The sequence below is a fragment of the Cetorhinus maximus genome, chromosome 24, assembly GCF_964194155.1.
Source record: "Cetorhinus maximus chromosome 24, sCetMax3.hap1.1, whole genome shotgun sequence".
NCBI lineage: Eukaryota > Metazoa > Chordata > Chondrichthyes > Lamniformes > Cetorhinidae > Cetorhinus > Cetorhinus maximus.
This window is the reverse complement of record NC_135902.1, coordinates 24879766-24893614: the sequence shown is the minus strand read 5'-3', so window position 1 is coordinate 24893614 and position 13849 is coordinate 24879766. Positions and strand designations below refer to the sequence as shown.

The following is a 13849-nucleotide window of genomic DNA, read 5'->3' as shown; positions in this document are numbered from 1 at the left end:
ACTGCAGGAGTTCCTCAGGGTAATGTCCTCAGCCCAACCATCTTCAGCTGCTTCATCAATGACCTTTCTTCCATCCTGAGGTCAGAAGTAGGTATGTTTGCTGATGATTGCACAATGTTTAGCACCATTCGCGACTCCTCAGATACTGAAATGCAGCAAGACTTGGACAATATCCAGGTTGGGCTGACAAGAGTATTCTTGGGCTGACAAGTAACATTCATGCCACACAAGTGCCAGGCAATGACCATCTCCAACAAGAGAGAATCTAACCATTGACCCTTGACATTCAATGGCGTTATCATTACTGAAACCCCCACTATCAACATCCTGGGGGTTACCATTGACCAGAAACTGAACTGGACTAGCCATATAAATACTCTGGCTGCAAGAGAAGGTCAGAGGCGAGGAATTGTGCGATGTGTAACCCACCTCCTGACTCTCCAAAGCCTGTCCACCATCAACAAGGCACAAGTCAGGAGTGTGATGGAATACTCCCCACTTGCCTGGACGAGTGCAGTTCTCACAACACTCAAGAAGCTGGACACCATCCAGGACAAAGGGGCTTGATGACCATGTGGACACGACGGGCCGAAGGGTCTCTTTCAATGCTGGAAAACTCTGCCTCTATGACAAAGCAGCCCGCTTGATTGCCACCACTTACACAAACATTCACTCCCTCCGCCACTGATGCACAGTAGCAGCAGTGTGTACCATCTACAAGATACACTGCAGGAATTCACCAAGGCTCCTTAGACAGCACCTTCCAAACCCACGACCACTACCATCTAGAAGGACAAGGGCAGCAGATAGATGGGAACACCACCACCTGGAAGTTCCCCTCCAAACCACTCACCATCCTGACTTGGAACTATATTGCCGTTTCTTCACTGTCGCTGGGTCAAAATCCTGGAACTCCCTAACAGCACTGTGGGTGTATCTACACCACATAGACTGCAGCGGTTCAAGAAAGGAGCTCACCACCACCTTCTCAAGGGCAAATAGGGATTGGCAATAAATGCTGGCACAGCCAGCGAAGCCCACATCCCATGAATGAATGAAGAAGAATACTTCATCTGCCAAATTTTTGTCCACTCACTTAACCTGCCAAAACGCTTTGCAGACTCTCTACCTCCTCTTGACAACTTACTTTCCTACCTATCTTGGTGTCCGTCAGCAAATTTAGCTACCATACATCATCTATTCATCCAATCATCCAGATTGTAAATAGTTGAGGCCCCAGCACTGATCCCTGTGGTACTCCACTAGTTACAGCCTGCCAACCAGAAAAAAATCCATTTATCCCTACTCTCTGCTTCCTGTTAGCCAACCAATCCTTTGTCCATGCCATAGGTGTGAATTAATCTGTAAGTTCCTCAACAGATTATGGAAGCAAAATTCGATGTTGACATGAAAAGAAACATCCTGAAAGCTACAAACTGCATAATGTTAACCTGCACATTGAACGATTCAAACTACTGTCCAGTTAAGCTCATTAAAATGATTACATCATAACTCCCTGTCTGTTAGCTGTTTTGTGTTGAGATTTTAGTCAGTAAAGGTCCATTTTACATTATTTTTGGATTGAAGGAGAATATCACCAGCAGGAGTTCATGTGTCATCCCTGTTTTTAATTTGTTCTTTGGCTTTGTTCTATTCATGGGCAATTTTGGAAAAGGTACACATTTTACAACATGTTTTGCATAGAAAAATGTTCCAAGGTACTTCACAAAGGTGTGAGGAGTTTCGGCTGCTGAATTAAAGAAGGAACAATAAAGAAGCGTAGTCAAAGAGATGGCTTTTAAGGAGGAGAGGGAATTCCAGAGACTGGGTGTGGTTGAAGGTGCGGCAGTCAGACATGGAGAGATGCACAAGATTTGAAACATGGAGACTGGCAGTTCAGCATATTTATCAGTGTGCCTATGTTCTATCTTTTAAGGACCCTTTACATTGGTGTACTTCTAAATAGGTTTCCATGGAATCAGGTGTCCTTGAGCTGGCTCCAGCATTTTTCTGTTAAATACAATTTTAGATTTGGCAGCTTACTGAAACTGGGTGGAACAGCAGAAACACCAGGAGCCAGCTTCCAGAAACAAGGATCCTAGAATACTTCGATAAAAGCAAAATAATGCGGATGCTGGAAATCTAGAACAAAAACAAAAATACCTGGAAAAACTCAGCAGGTCTGACAGCATCTGCAGAGAGGGATACAGTTGAAGTTTCGAGTCCATATGACCCTTCATCAGAATTAAGAAGTATAGAAATGAGGTGAAATATAAGCTGGTAGAGGGGGGTGGGACAGCTAGAGCTCGATAGGGGGCCAGTGATAGGTGGAGGCCAAGAAGAAACTGCCAAAGATGTCATAGACAAAAGGACAAAGGGGTGTTGACGGTGGTGATATTATCTAAGGAATGTGCTCATGGGGACGCTTGCTATCCTTAATGTCCCCATGAGCACATTCCTTAGATAATATCACCACCGTCAACACCCCTTTGTCCTTTTGTCTATGACATCTTTGGCAGTTTCTTCTTGGCCTCCACCTATCACTGGCCCCCTATCGAGCTCTAGCTGTCCCACCACCGAGCTCTAGCTGTCCCACCACCCTCTACCAACTTATATTTCACCTCATTTCTATATTTCTCAGTTCTGATGAAGGGTCATACGGACTCGAAACTTCAACTGTATCCCTCTCCGCAGATGCTGTCAGACCTGCTGAGTTTTTCCAGGTATTTTTGTTTTTGGCCTGTAATACTTAGAAGGCCAATAGAAAGATGCATTTAAGTCACTGTTGACAGCAGGAGACTTGGCATTGGCAGTCAATAGCACTTATGGTACACAAAGGCAATCATACAGAGAGGAGTGCTCCACAATCCCTTGTTTGTTGCCTCAGTGCCATCCTTTTACTGCTGTATGAACCTGTGTCCTTTATCTTATTTGACTGTCTCACAATGATTTAGTCATGTAGAAGGCCAACAATGAACCAACAATCCAAGTTATACTAATAGTGATCTTCATTCTGACTGGATATATTTAATCTATTGGCCCAGTGCCCTGAATTGGTAACTGACACTCCCTTGAAAATTACATTGAGCACCATTTTTCTGATATAAGCGTTCTAGTAACTAAATAAAAGCTGGATAGAAATTGTGTGGACAAAGATTGAGAAGACCTGATCAATGAACCAGTACAACATGAATTATGATGACTGGAACATTTGCAGTTGTGCAGTCACGGCATTCAGCTTTACGAACACTGTAATTTCACAAAGTGATACATTACTTGACAGACATTACTGTTTGACATCAAAAATTTATGTTTTAGATTTACCATAATTATTCCATTTTGACTGTAAGTAATGATTATTTTTCTACTAAACATCTTTGCTGTTTTGAAATATCAATTGAATTTGTACACTGTAACCTTAAAATAGACTTTAAATTGAATGTTTATGATTCATTATGATTGTAGTGGTGGTTACAAAAAACAGAAATTAAAGCTTACTGCAGTGAAATTACTTTCCACAATCCTATTTTCTGTCATTATCTGCTCTCTAATGAATTTCTGCTGTTCAAAACCCTTTCCCAATGCATATCTTTGTACTGTAATGCGTCATAATGGAACCAGTTTCAAACCTTACAATTTGAGTAATTTGAATTTAACATAAAAACATATTGTACAGTCTTCAAACCCAAACTAATGCCATGTTTATATTTTCAATTGCAAACCAGATTGTTTCACAAAGAAACCATCCTATCAAGTTTTGTAATTGATGTTTAAAAACTTTATCTAGTTGCCCAGAAGTTAACGAGTAATTGTTCCTTCAGATCTCTTTTGGTCAGTGATGTATTCATGCATTCCCACATTGCAACCTCCAGTTATCTTGAAAAGCACTATATAAATGCAAGTCTTTCTTTCAATTGCATTGTCATAATTTGCAGTTAACCTGTAGATCTTATGCTGATGATGATGCAGGCAAATGTAAAGTTGCAACAAGATGTTGGCAGCAAGGTCCCTTGATTACATGTTGGTACTTTGACTTTTAAATGCACTGACCTGGTGCAGCACATCAACATGCTTAGGCCATTTTGCAGAACAAGCACCAATTGTTTATGTTTCCTTTATGTTTTCTCTCTTTCTCCACCCCTGCCCCATTTTAAAATTTTAGAACCAGGATATGTAGCTCTGGCGAAAGAACCCAGTTGCAGTGACTCTGCCAATAATTGCTTTTGTTTTCAACAGTGACGTATAACTTCACTTTGACTCTATCATTTGAAGCTTTTTTTGACTGTTATCATGATTAAGTCTGTGTTTTATTTTTGTCTTTCGTTATAGTAGATTTCACATTCAATGGAGAAATGTTTTTGTTCTGGCATTGTAATTACTTCCTACTTTATGCATTGTCCTTTCGGAACACCACAATGAAATAATGTAGTAGGTCAGTAAAGATTATGTGAACCACTTTGTGAATCATGGCTCAACCAAATTTCCTAAACTACTCGATCCAGAATTACCTCAAGCGACATAATGTCATCAGTTGTGATAAGTCTTAATGTATAATTATATTATCACTGCATAGTTGCAGCTGTAAGAAAACTGACTTTTAAGTAAGGTTCTACAGCACCAGATCCAGATTTTCCAACATGTGGAGTACTCTTAAAGGCCGAAGGCTCAGCCAGTTGCTGAAGCAATGGCGTGTGACCAAAATTCCAGGGGACTCAGGAGGCCTTCAAATCCTCAGAAAGTTTGGATTGCTGCAAACAAAACAAACCAGAAACAAAATTCTAAGCTTAAGCATAGATTGCATTAAAAATTTGACCATTGGTAAGAAATTAGGGTTAATATTAGTGGCCTGCTGATCTACTGTTTGCACCCATTTAGCTAACAGCTTTCCCAATAGGACAGGGTTATAAAGACTAGTCATCAACAAGCTGTTTAATGAGTTTGTATGTAGCAGATGGAAAGATTTCAATGACTAACTCATATAGAGCCTTGAATATATCCCTAGGCATTTCAAAGAAGTTAACCAAAAATTGGCACTGAGCCATTAAAAAAAAAGCTATGAGGAGGACTGAGGGGGATGCTGTTTCTGATTTGACAGATATCTTCCACACATAATAAACAAAGGAGACCTACATCTCCTATTACAAAGTGTCCTATAAGAACTACTTAAAAAACTAAACTTTATATATCCCTAATTTCCATGGAAACTCAATCTGAGTGAATTTCCATGGAAATTCAATCTGAGTGACGTGTTCGAAGAGTTCAGTCCATTTCCTGTCAATCATCTCAGAATTATATTGGTAGCCCCGGTGACTGAGAATAACATTGTAAAGAGGCCATTTGGGCCATCATGCCTCTCCTAGCTCTTTAAAGGAGCAATCAAATTAGTCCCATTCCCCCAGTCTTGCCCTGTAGTCCTGCAGATTTCTCTTTTTCAAATATATGTCCTGACTTCCAAACAGATGAGACAAAAGCATCAAGTAACACATTTATTTCCTTGGCTTTTAGGGCTTTTGCTCACAAAGGGCCTCAGACAGGCTATGGTTCAATTAGCATTAATCATTTCCTGTCTTGATGAATGACTTCATCTTGAGGACACATTTAAGTAAATCTAAGGGTATTCCCAAAAGGAAAAACCAGAAAAACTTGGAAATGAAGGGTACCAGTAAAACTTGTCTGAACTGATCTTGTATACATTTTGAAATGAAACACACAAATTAGGAGCAGGAGCAGGCCATTGGGCCCCTCGACCCTGCCCCAGCATTCAATAAGAACATAAAATTAGGCCATGATCTAATTTTAACCTCAACTTCACCTTCCTGCCTACCTTCTGATAGTCTTTCACTCCCTTACTTATCAAGAATCTATCTACCTCAGCCTTAAAGATATTCAAGGACTCTGCCTCAACCACATTTTGAGCAAGAGAATTCCAAAGTCTCATAACCCTCAGAGAAAAAATTTCTCCTCATCTCTGTATTAAATGGGCAAGCCCTTATTTTTAAACAGTGACTCCCAAGTTCAACTTTCTCCCACAAGAGGAAACATCTTCTCCACATCCACCCTGTCAAAACCCTTCAGGATTATACATGTTTCAATCAAGTCGCCTCTTTCTAAACTCCAGCAGATACAAGCCTAGCCTGTCCAGCCTTTCCTCATAAGACAACCCACCCATTCTAGATATTAATATAGTAAACTTTCTCTGAACTGCCTCCAGTACATTTACATCTTTCCTTAAATAGGGACACAGTACCCCAAATGTGGCTTCACCAATGCTCTGTATAACTGAAGCATAACCTCCCTACTCTTGTATTCAATTTCCCTTGCAATAAATAATAATATTGTATTAGTTTTGCTAATTACTTGCTGCACCTGCATACCAACCTTTTGTGATTCATGCACTAGGACACCCAAGATCCCTTTGTATCTCAGAACTTTAGTATTACTGATTTTTACTGGGATTTGACTATTGTGAACTGTATTTTCCTCTGGGTTATCACAGGGAAGAGGGCTTTATGGACACAATCTTTGCTCTTCGGGAAGATCCTAAAGTACTAGACTGTTTTGGCAGAGAAGAGTGAAACTAGAAAATGATCTGGTGCTGGATGGCTAAACTGATTGTGTACCAATTGTGCACAAGCCTTTATCCCTTGGACTTGGGGCAAAGATGAGGACTATACAGAGGAAATGAGTGTGACTAAGGGTAGAGGTGAGGGAGCAGTTGATCAAATAAAGCAGCTGCAAAAATGTGTAAGTGACTCCAAAGAAACACATGTTTTTCCATCTTTAACATCAACCTAGGTTTTGCTTGAAGTGTCATCAGAAGCAGTGCTGTCACCTTATTTGTATTTTTGCAACAGGCTGCTAAAATAAATGCACAGATAGTGCAGTTGACAATAATGCTCTTATCATTCTGAAAGCCAGGAGCTATAACGTATCTGAATGTTTACAACCTGAGCATTTGAGTTTTATTAACTGTTCTTGTTTTTCTCCATTAGGTCATCTTTAACTTGTCCTCACTGCCTTAAGCAAAGCAACACATTTGATCCATTCTTGTGTATCTCCTTGCCCATCCCTCTCCGCCAGACCAGGTATGTTTACTGACATCATCTGCAAATAGTTTGTTCATTTTATGAACATTTGTATGTGAGGTGGTGGAGATGAACAAAGCCTACATAATCCTGCATATTTTATATTCACTAATAGCCCATAGTATTTTTCACATTGACCCATCTTTGTTCTACTAACAATCTGCATAAACACTCTATGCTGATTATTGTTGGCAAGTTGTTACTATGCGTGTTTGATGTGCAAAAGGTTGCAATTGCTATTATTGCAAGTGGTTCTATTACAATGGAGCTACTAATGCAGTGCAACCTACTTCATTTATATTGGAGGATTCATTTCATAGTGTGGACCAACAAACAAACATTCCATATTTGTAATTTTGTTACCTGATTAACAAAAATAATCAGTTATTTACAGGTTGAGATTTACAATTTTACTTTGGGCTGCTCGATCTGCCCTGACACCTAGAAAGAAAATAATTTGCATATATATATATATATATATATATTGCCCTTCACATCCCTTGAATGTCCCATGGCCTTAACTCAGCAACTCATTCGTACACAGCAACAGTTTTTTTTCCATTATTCTTTCATGGGATTTTGGTGTTACTGGCAAGGCCAGCATTTATTGTCCATCCCTAATTGCCCTCAACTTGAGTAGTTTATGAGGCCATTTCAGAGGACAGTTAAGAGTCAACTACATTGCTGTGGGTCTCGAGTCACTTGTAGACCAGATCAGGTCAGGACAGCAAATTTCTTTCCTCAAAGGGCGTTAGCGAACCGGATTGTTTTTATAACAATTGATCGTTTCATGGTCACCATTACTGTGACTAGGCCGGGATTTTCAGCCCCGCCGTGGTAGGTTTCCCCGCAGCGGATGTGGCGAGCCATCCAAACCTCTGTTGACTTCGGTGGGGCCAGAAGATTCCGCCCTGGCTTTCAATTCCAGAATTTAAAGTCCCACCAGCTGCCATGGTGGGATTTGAACCCGTGTACTTGGAGTATTAACCTGGGTCAGTGAATCCACTGGTCCATTGACATTACCATTACACCTCCATCTTCCCAAACGAGGTGAATGGCTAGTTAATCTGTTTTGATGGTACAGTAAGCCCTCACTTAAAGTCGTAGTTGCATTCCTGAAAATCGCGACTTTAAGAGAAATGACTTTAATCGAATCACATTTCTCATTAAAACCAATGTAAAAGCTGTAGTTAGGATCTGTAGGACCTTCTTCATCCGAAAATAAACAATAAACATTATAATTTGTAAGTTAAAATATTTTACATGGTTAAATTCCAATATTGGTAAATGAAATAACTTTTAAAATAAAATAAATTAAAAAATATAAAAGAAAAATGTTAACTTCCCACTTACAGCACCTCCTGCTCGCTGTCCATCTTGCTTCCTGAACCTCCCACTCACTGCACATCCCGCTCGGTGACTCTCCTGGTCATTGCGGACACTTCCTCCCATCTACTCTCCTGTTCGCGGCCTCTCGCGCTCCCTTACCCACTCACTTCCTGCCGACACTTTGACTTGCACTCTGTTGCTCTCTGACTCACCATCTTGCTGATCCTTATTCTCACTGAATCTCCTGCCCACTGACTCTCCCACTCACGGGCACCCTCTCCTGAACACTCACTGTGAGCGAGGGCTCTGGAGATGAGTGACAAGAGGCAGGAGGAGGAGCAGCTCACAGCGTGGGTTCAGGATGGGGAAATGGCGAGTGGGAGCATTTTAAAAAAAGACATGGATTATAACAGCACCAGATTGGCACTTCTGCAACTTTGGGACCTGCACTTCCACAACTCCGGAGCTCCGGCTTCAGATCGGATCTGGATCGGGACCTTGAGCGGCAATGCAGGTTTAGGAGAGGACAGTGATGAATGTGAGAGTCGAGAAGCTGGGGGTTCAGCGAGTACAAGGATTGGCGAAAGGGTGGGTCAGAAAACAGGAGAGCCTGTAAGTCTGAGGGTGGGCAAGAAGATAGATCAGGGGACTGGAAAGGCTGCTCCAAAATGGCGTCAATCAGGTCTCACGGCACTACGCCAGACTGGCAGGAAACAACTTTAAAACGAATCTAGCAATGCTAAAGGAGAATTCAGGCCCCATTAACTGGCTGATGTTGAAGTGAAACAACTTCAAACGGGGCAACGTTAAACCAGGACATATTGCATTAGTTGAGGAATGAATGTTCGCCAGGATACTGGGAGAACTGCCTACCAAAAGTGCAATGAGGATTTTCACAGTACAGACAGAAAGGGCCTTCCTCTAACCTCTCATCGGAAAGACAGCACCTGCAACAGTGCAGGGCTCCCTCAATATTATTAATCTAGATTATGTGCTCAAGGGCTGCAATGACTTTCAATTAGTTTGAACCCCAAACCCATGACCCATAGACAAGAGTGCTGCTGCTCAGCCAAGCTGGTATAGAACTGTATAGGTCTTTGATCAGGAAACTGTACAGCCAACATCTACTGTTTGGCTTAGCTGGCATGTTTTAGAAAATAATAGTGACCTTTCCTGCAAATGGCAGCGTTTATATTTACTGCTGGTGGATTTTCTGCCTCTAAAAATACCACTGAAAAGCAGCTGTTTTGATTGGCCTCATAGGCCTTGCTTCATTCATATTACAGTACCTACTTGCTGAAAGTGCTCCTTGAATAAGATATAGATTCAAACAATTCAATGCCTTTTTTGGTGAGGTCCGTAGTTCAGGTTTAAGAAGCACAAAACTGCTAGACAATATTAAACTAGTCAGGAAAAGGCAGACATTCTATTTCTTATTGAGACTAATTCTCATCAACTGCACCAGCTGAGGAAGATTCTGCATGAATTCATAAGACTAGCATGAAACATTAGTTTTCTACACAAATAGCCAGTCCTCTTCTCGCTTACACGCTAAAGCATAAACATAGTAACACTGGAGCTTCAACTCCTCTGGGTTAAGGGCTCAGATGTCAGTCATGTTCCTCAGGGGAATTCTGAGAGTACACTTGGTCAGACTAGTGTCTATTAAGACCAGATTCTCTGATGAGAATGTTCATTGCCCTATTTGGATTATATAATTGATTCTGTCATAAGTGGTGTGAGGTTGACTTAGCAATACTGCACAAAGGTGTACATGCACCCAGAAAGCTGTTTCTCTTTGGCTGCTGGTAGCCTAAGGTCCCCAGGATGGTTTTAATACCTCAAGTGGCGTTGTGACATATTTAATATGCAGGGGTGCCTTTGAACTTGCTGTATTGGTGAAGGTGTGTTTGTCACTGTCCCCTCTGGATTAAATGAAGTATCAGATGTTTGTGATTGAACTCGTTCATTTGCACTATGGAGGTTTGGTGGTCTCTGTGTCTGACATAAACTTCCTTTTTTCCTTTATCTTCTCCTTTAAGTCCCTTGACATTGATGTTAAGTTAAAGTTTTAAGTATGTAAGGGGCTTTTACTTTGTCTGTTTATTCCAGGATGCTAGTTTATAGCATAAAAAATATATTCCACAATTAATACAAGCAGTATATTGCCTAAAGTTTCATGACAAAAAAAACAAATAATTGTGTCAATCCTGGGTGCCACCTGTAGTGGTCTTAGTCACTGTAATACAAGGTTTGTATTGCAAGCTTCATGTAGCCTGGAATCTTCTTCACAGCTCTTATGCTGCTACTGTGCATTGGTGGTGGAGGGAATGAATATTTGTGGATGGGGTGCCAATCAAGCCGGCTGCTTTGTCCTGGATGGTATCAACCTTCTTGAGTGTTTTTGGAGCTGCGCTCATCCAGGCAAGTGGGGAGTATTCCATCACACTCCTGACTTGTGCTGTGTAGATGGTGGACAGTCTTTGGGGAGCCAGGAGGTGAGTTACTCACTGTAGGATTCCTAGCCTCTGACCTGCTTTTGTAGCCATAGTATTTAAATGGCTAGCCCAGTTCAGTTTCTGCTCAATGTTAACCCCCAGGATATTGACAGTGCAGTGGGTATGTGATGCCTTTTGAAGATTCATTCACCAACCTTTAAGCCATTGAACACCTTTAGCACCGCGGCCAGGTTCCCAGGGCTAGACTCTGGGAATTGGCCTCCCTGGTCACCTGCTCCCTTTACCTTCAGAGGGTGCTCCCTGACAGCCTCCTGTACCCGCTGTGGGAACATAGCATCGCATCTCCCATTGACCTCCATCTGGCACATCCGGGATGCTGGGAGGCCTCTCTCTTACCTGGTGCTCCATTTTTTTGGCTCCCACTTGCAGCCAGTTTCATTTCATACAGTCAACAGTAGCTTCCTTGTAATGACTGCAGCTCTGCCTTAAGAAGGGCAGGCTGCCTTTTAGAGTTGGAGGCTAGCTGCAACATGTGCTAGCCTAAAATGCTGCTAAGTCTCTTGCTAAGTGAACAACCAACCAGCAGCACAGGTTGCAATCAGCTGAAAGCTATGATCATGCATGACCAAAAAAAGGGAGCATGCAAATTTTTAGCCCTAAGCGTTTAGTGTTCAGATCTATATTTTAATGTTTGTGTAGTTTGATATATTTGTCTTCACTGCTGGATTCAGGATTAAATCATGGAATTAGCCACCTCCAACTTTTGGTACTAATGTGTCCAATCCTATTATATATGGAGTATAAACGAATGAGGACGATGGTTAGAATGCTTATCAGTATGGCCACTGACCTTCCTTGTTCTTCCCTTGAAATGTTCCACATATATAGTATCTGCCTTCCTTCACGACTGTACTTCCCTGACTTGGAGTAAATGCACGTTGTTGTTTCTAAAATCAATCCTTTGTTGGACTGCTTCTGTTTACTCTATAGCCAGCTTCAGCAAAAAGGATTGGAGAGGAATGTTATTATTCAGTTCTGGGACAGAGCAAAATATTGTCACTCTAGTGAGGCTACAGCAAGCACAAAGCTTTTACAAGATCCTATGGCTAACCAATTTTTAATGTATTGATTCTTTGTGCGGCAGATAACTTACAAGAAATGAATATAAAAGGCTATACTGAAGGTCAATAATGACATTTTTGCCTCAGGTTATGACTGTAGGGAATATTCTGTTTTCAGCTCAATTCAAATGTTGTACAGGAAAATTGGGATCATTCAAAAACAGTTTAATAGAGATTGGGAGATGAAATAGCTCAACTTAGGCTGAACATAGAACGAGATGCAAACTAGCTTGGGGGAGGAGGAACTGACCTTTCCAGAGTGCCAGTGCAAAAGGGCAACATTAATTTTTGTCTGCAACTGACAATAATTAGTTCTAAATCTGAAGTAATTAACTGTGATAATGAAATGGACACAATCACTGAGAAAATAGGAAGAAGTGACGAATGTTGACCTGCCAAACAGATATCCTGTGGGCTTTGCTCTACCCAACGAATTGGGGTTTTAGAAGGTTACAGCCCAGACTGAATTAAAATGTGAATTTTCAGTTAAATATAATTAAGAGAAAAGAATTGATAACATTTTAAATTTTGCTGCAAGAATATACAGATGCAGAGATGAAAAGGAATTCACTGTCGTATATGCAAATTGGTATTGCAGTTAGAGCATGGATTTTGAACATTTTGGGATATTTGCATAATGAGTAATCATTTCAAATAATTCAAACATTGAGTTTGCTTGTCCCAGGCCTCATTTCTGTCTTGTAAAATTAGTTGTAGCTGGTCTTTTTGAAATAAATGTTAACTTGAGGTATTGAATTTCTTCAACTGTATTCTATTCACATGTTAATAAAAGCGTCAACTTGTATTTTCTCTTGATATCTTGACTGCACAAAAAGGGGACAAGCAAGTATTTCACCAGGATTTTATCTAACAGTTGTGCAGAAATATTTAGATTAGGAATTCAGTGTTACTTTTGCCATGTCACTGGTTGCAGAACCTTCAGTCACCATGGCTCTGCACGCGCCAATTCCTTTCGGGGAAACATCCTCAAGGCATGCCTTAATGATTATGCCTTTGGCCACTTTCCCAGTTTCTTTTCTATTTACTCAATGCCACTGCCGTCTCTCCCTCAACCCTTCATAAAGAGCAATAGATCATCTGTTATGTGAAACATGCTAGAGGAATGTAATTGCCACCATAAAAATAACCTTTTCTTCACTTAACATGATATCAATTTCACATCAAATATTCACTATTCCTTTCTATAATTCTACACGTATGATATTAACTTTGAATAGTTTTAAATATAAAACGTATATTGAATATACTTTGATAAAAGCAAAGTACTGCAGATGCTGGGAATCTAGAACAAAAACAAAAATACCTGGAAAAACTCAGCAGGTTTGACAGCATCTGCGGAGAGGATATACTTTATTGTGCATTTTGAAGAACTTTAGAATTCAAACATTTAGTCATCTATTTTTCAGTTGTAAGGAACATCTTGCTGAATCGAATGATATGTGCTTGGTGCTAGTTTGAAATTGTTCTTGGAAAGTTTTCAGGATGGATGCTATTGATCTATATTGTACAGATACTGCTGAAAGTTTGAAACTGTATCCTCTGTAACCATGGAGCACTAACTCTGTTTGTCCTTCTCGACCAAGCAATGCTTCTGCCCTGGTTCCACTCTTAAGAATGCAATTGTGGTCAGACTATCTCCAGTAAGATTCTTCCTCAGGTGTCCCTTGGTCCATTCCACCCCCTCTTCCTCAACTACATACTGCTGCTCGGTGATTTCATCAAAGAGATGGAATCAGGTTATATGAACAATGACAACAGCCAGCCCCATCTCTGTTGGCTCTTCACTGACTTCTGTATTGTCAGCTTTCTTATCCAATTCTGGATGAGCTGCAAC

At 40.7% G+C, this 13849-nt stretch overlaps 1 protein-coding gene across 1 annotated transcript in view; it reads left to right on the top strand.

Moving 5' to 3' along the window:
• Positions 1 to 13849, top strand: part of usp43a (ubiquitin specific peptidase 43a) — a 581344-nt gene that overhangs the window by 231358 nt on the left and 336137 nt on the right. The window contains exon 4 of the mRNA XM_078570881.1: positions 6993 to 7085. Within this exon, the coding sequence (XP_078427007.1) occupies positions 6993 to 7085 (93 nt within the window). The remainder of the gene's footprint in view (positions 1 to 6992; positions 7086 to 13849) is intronic.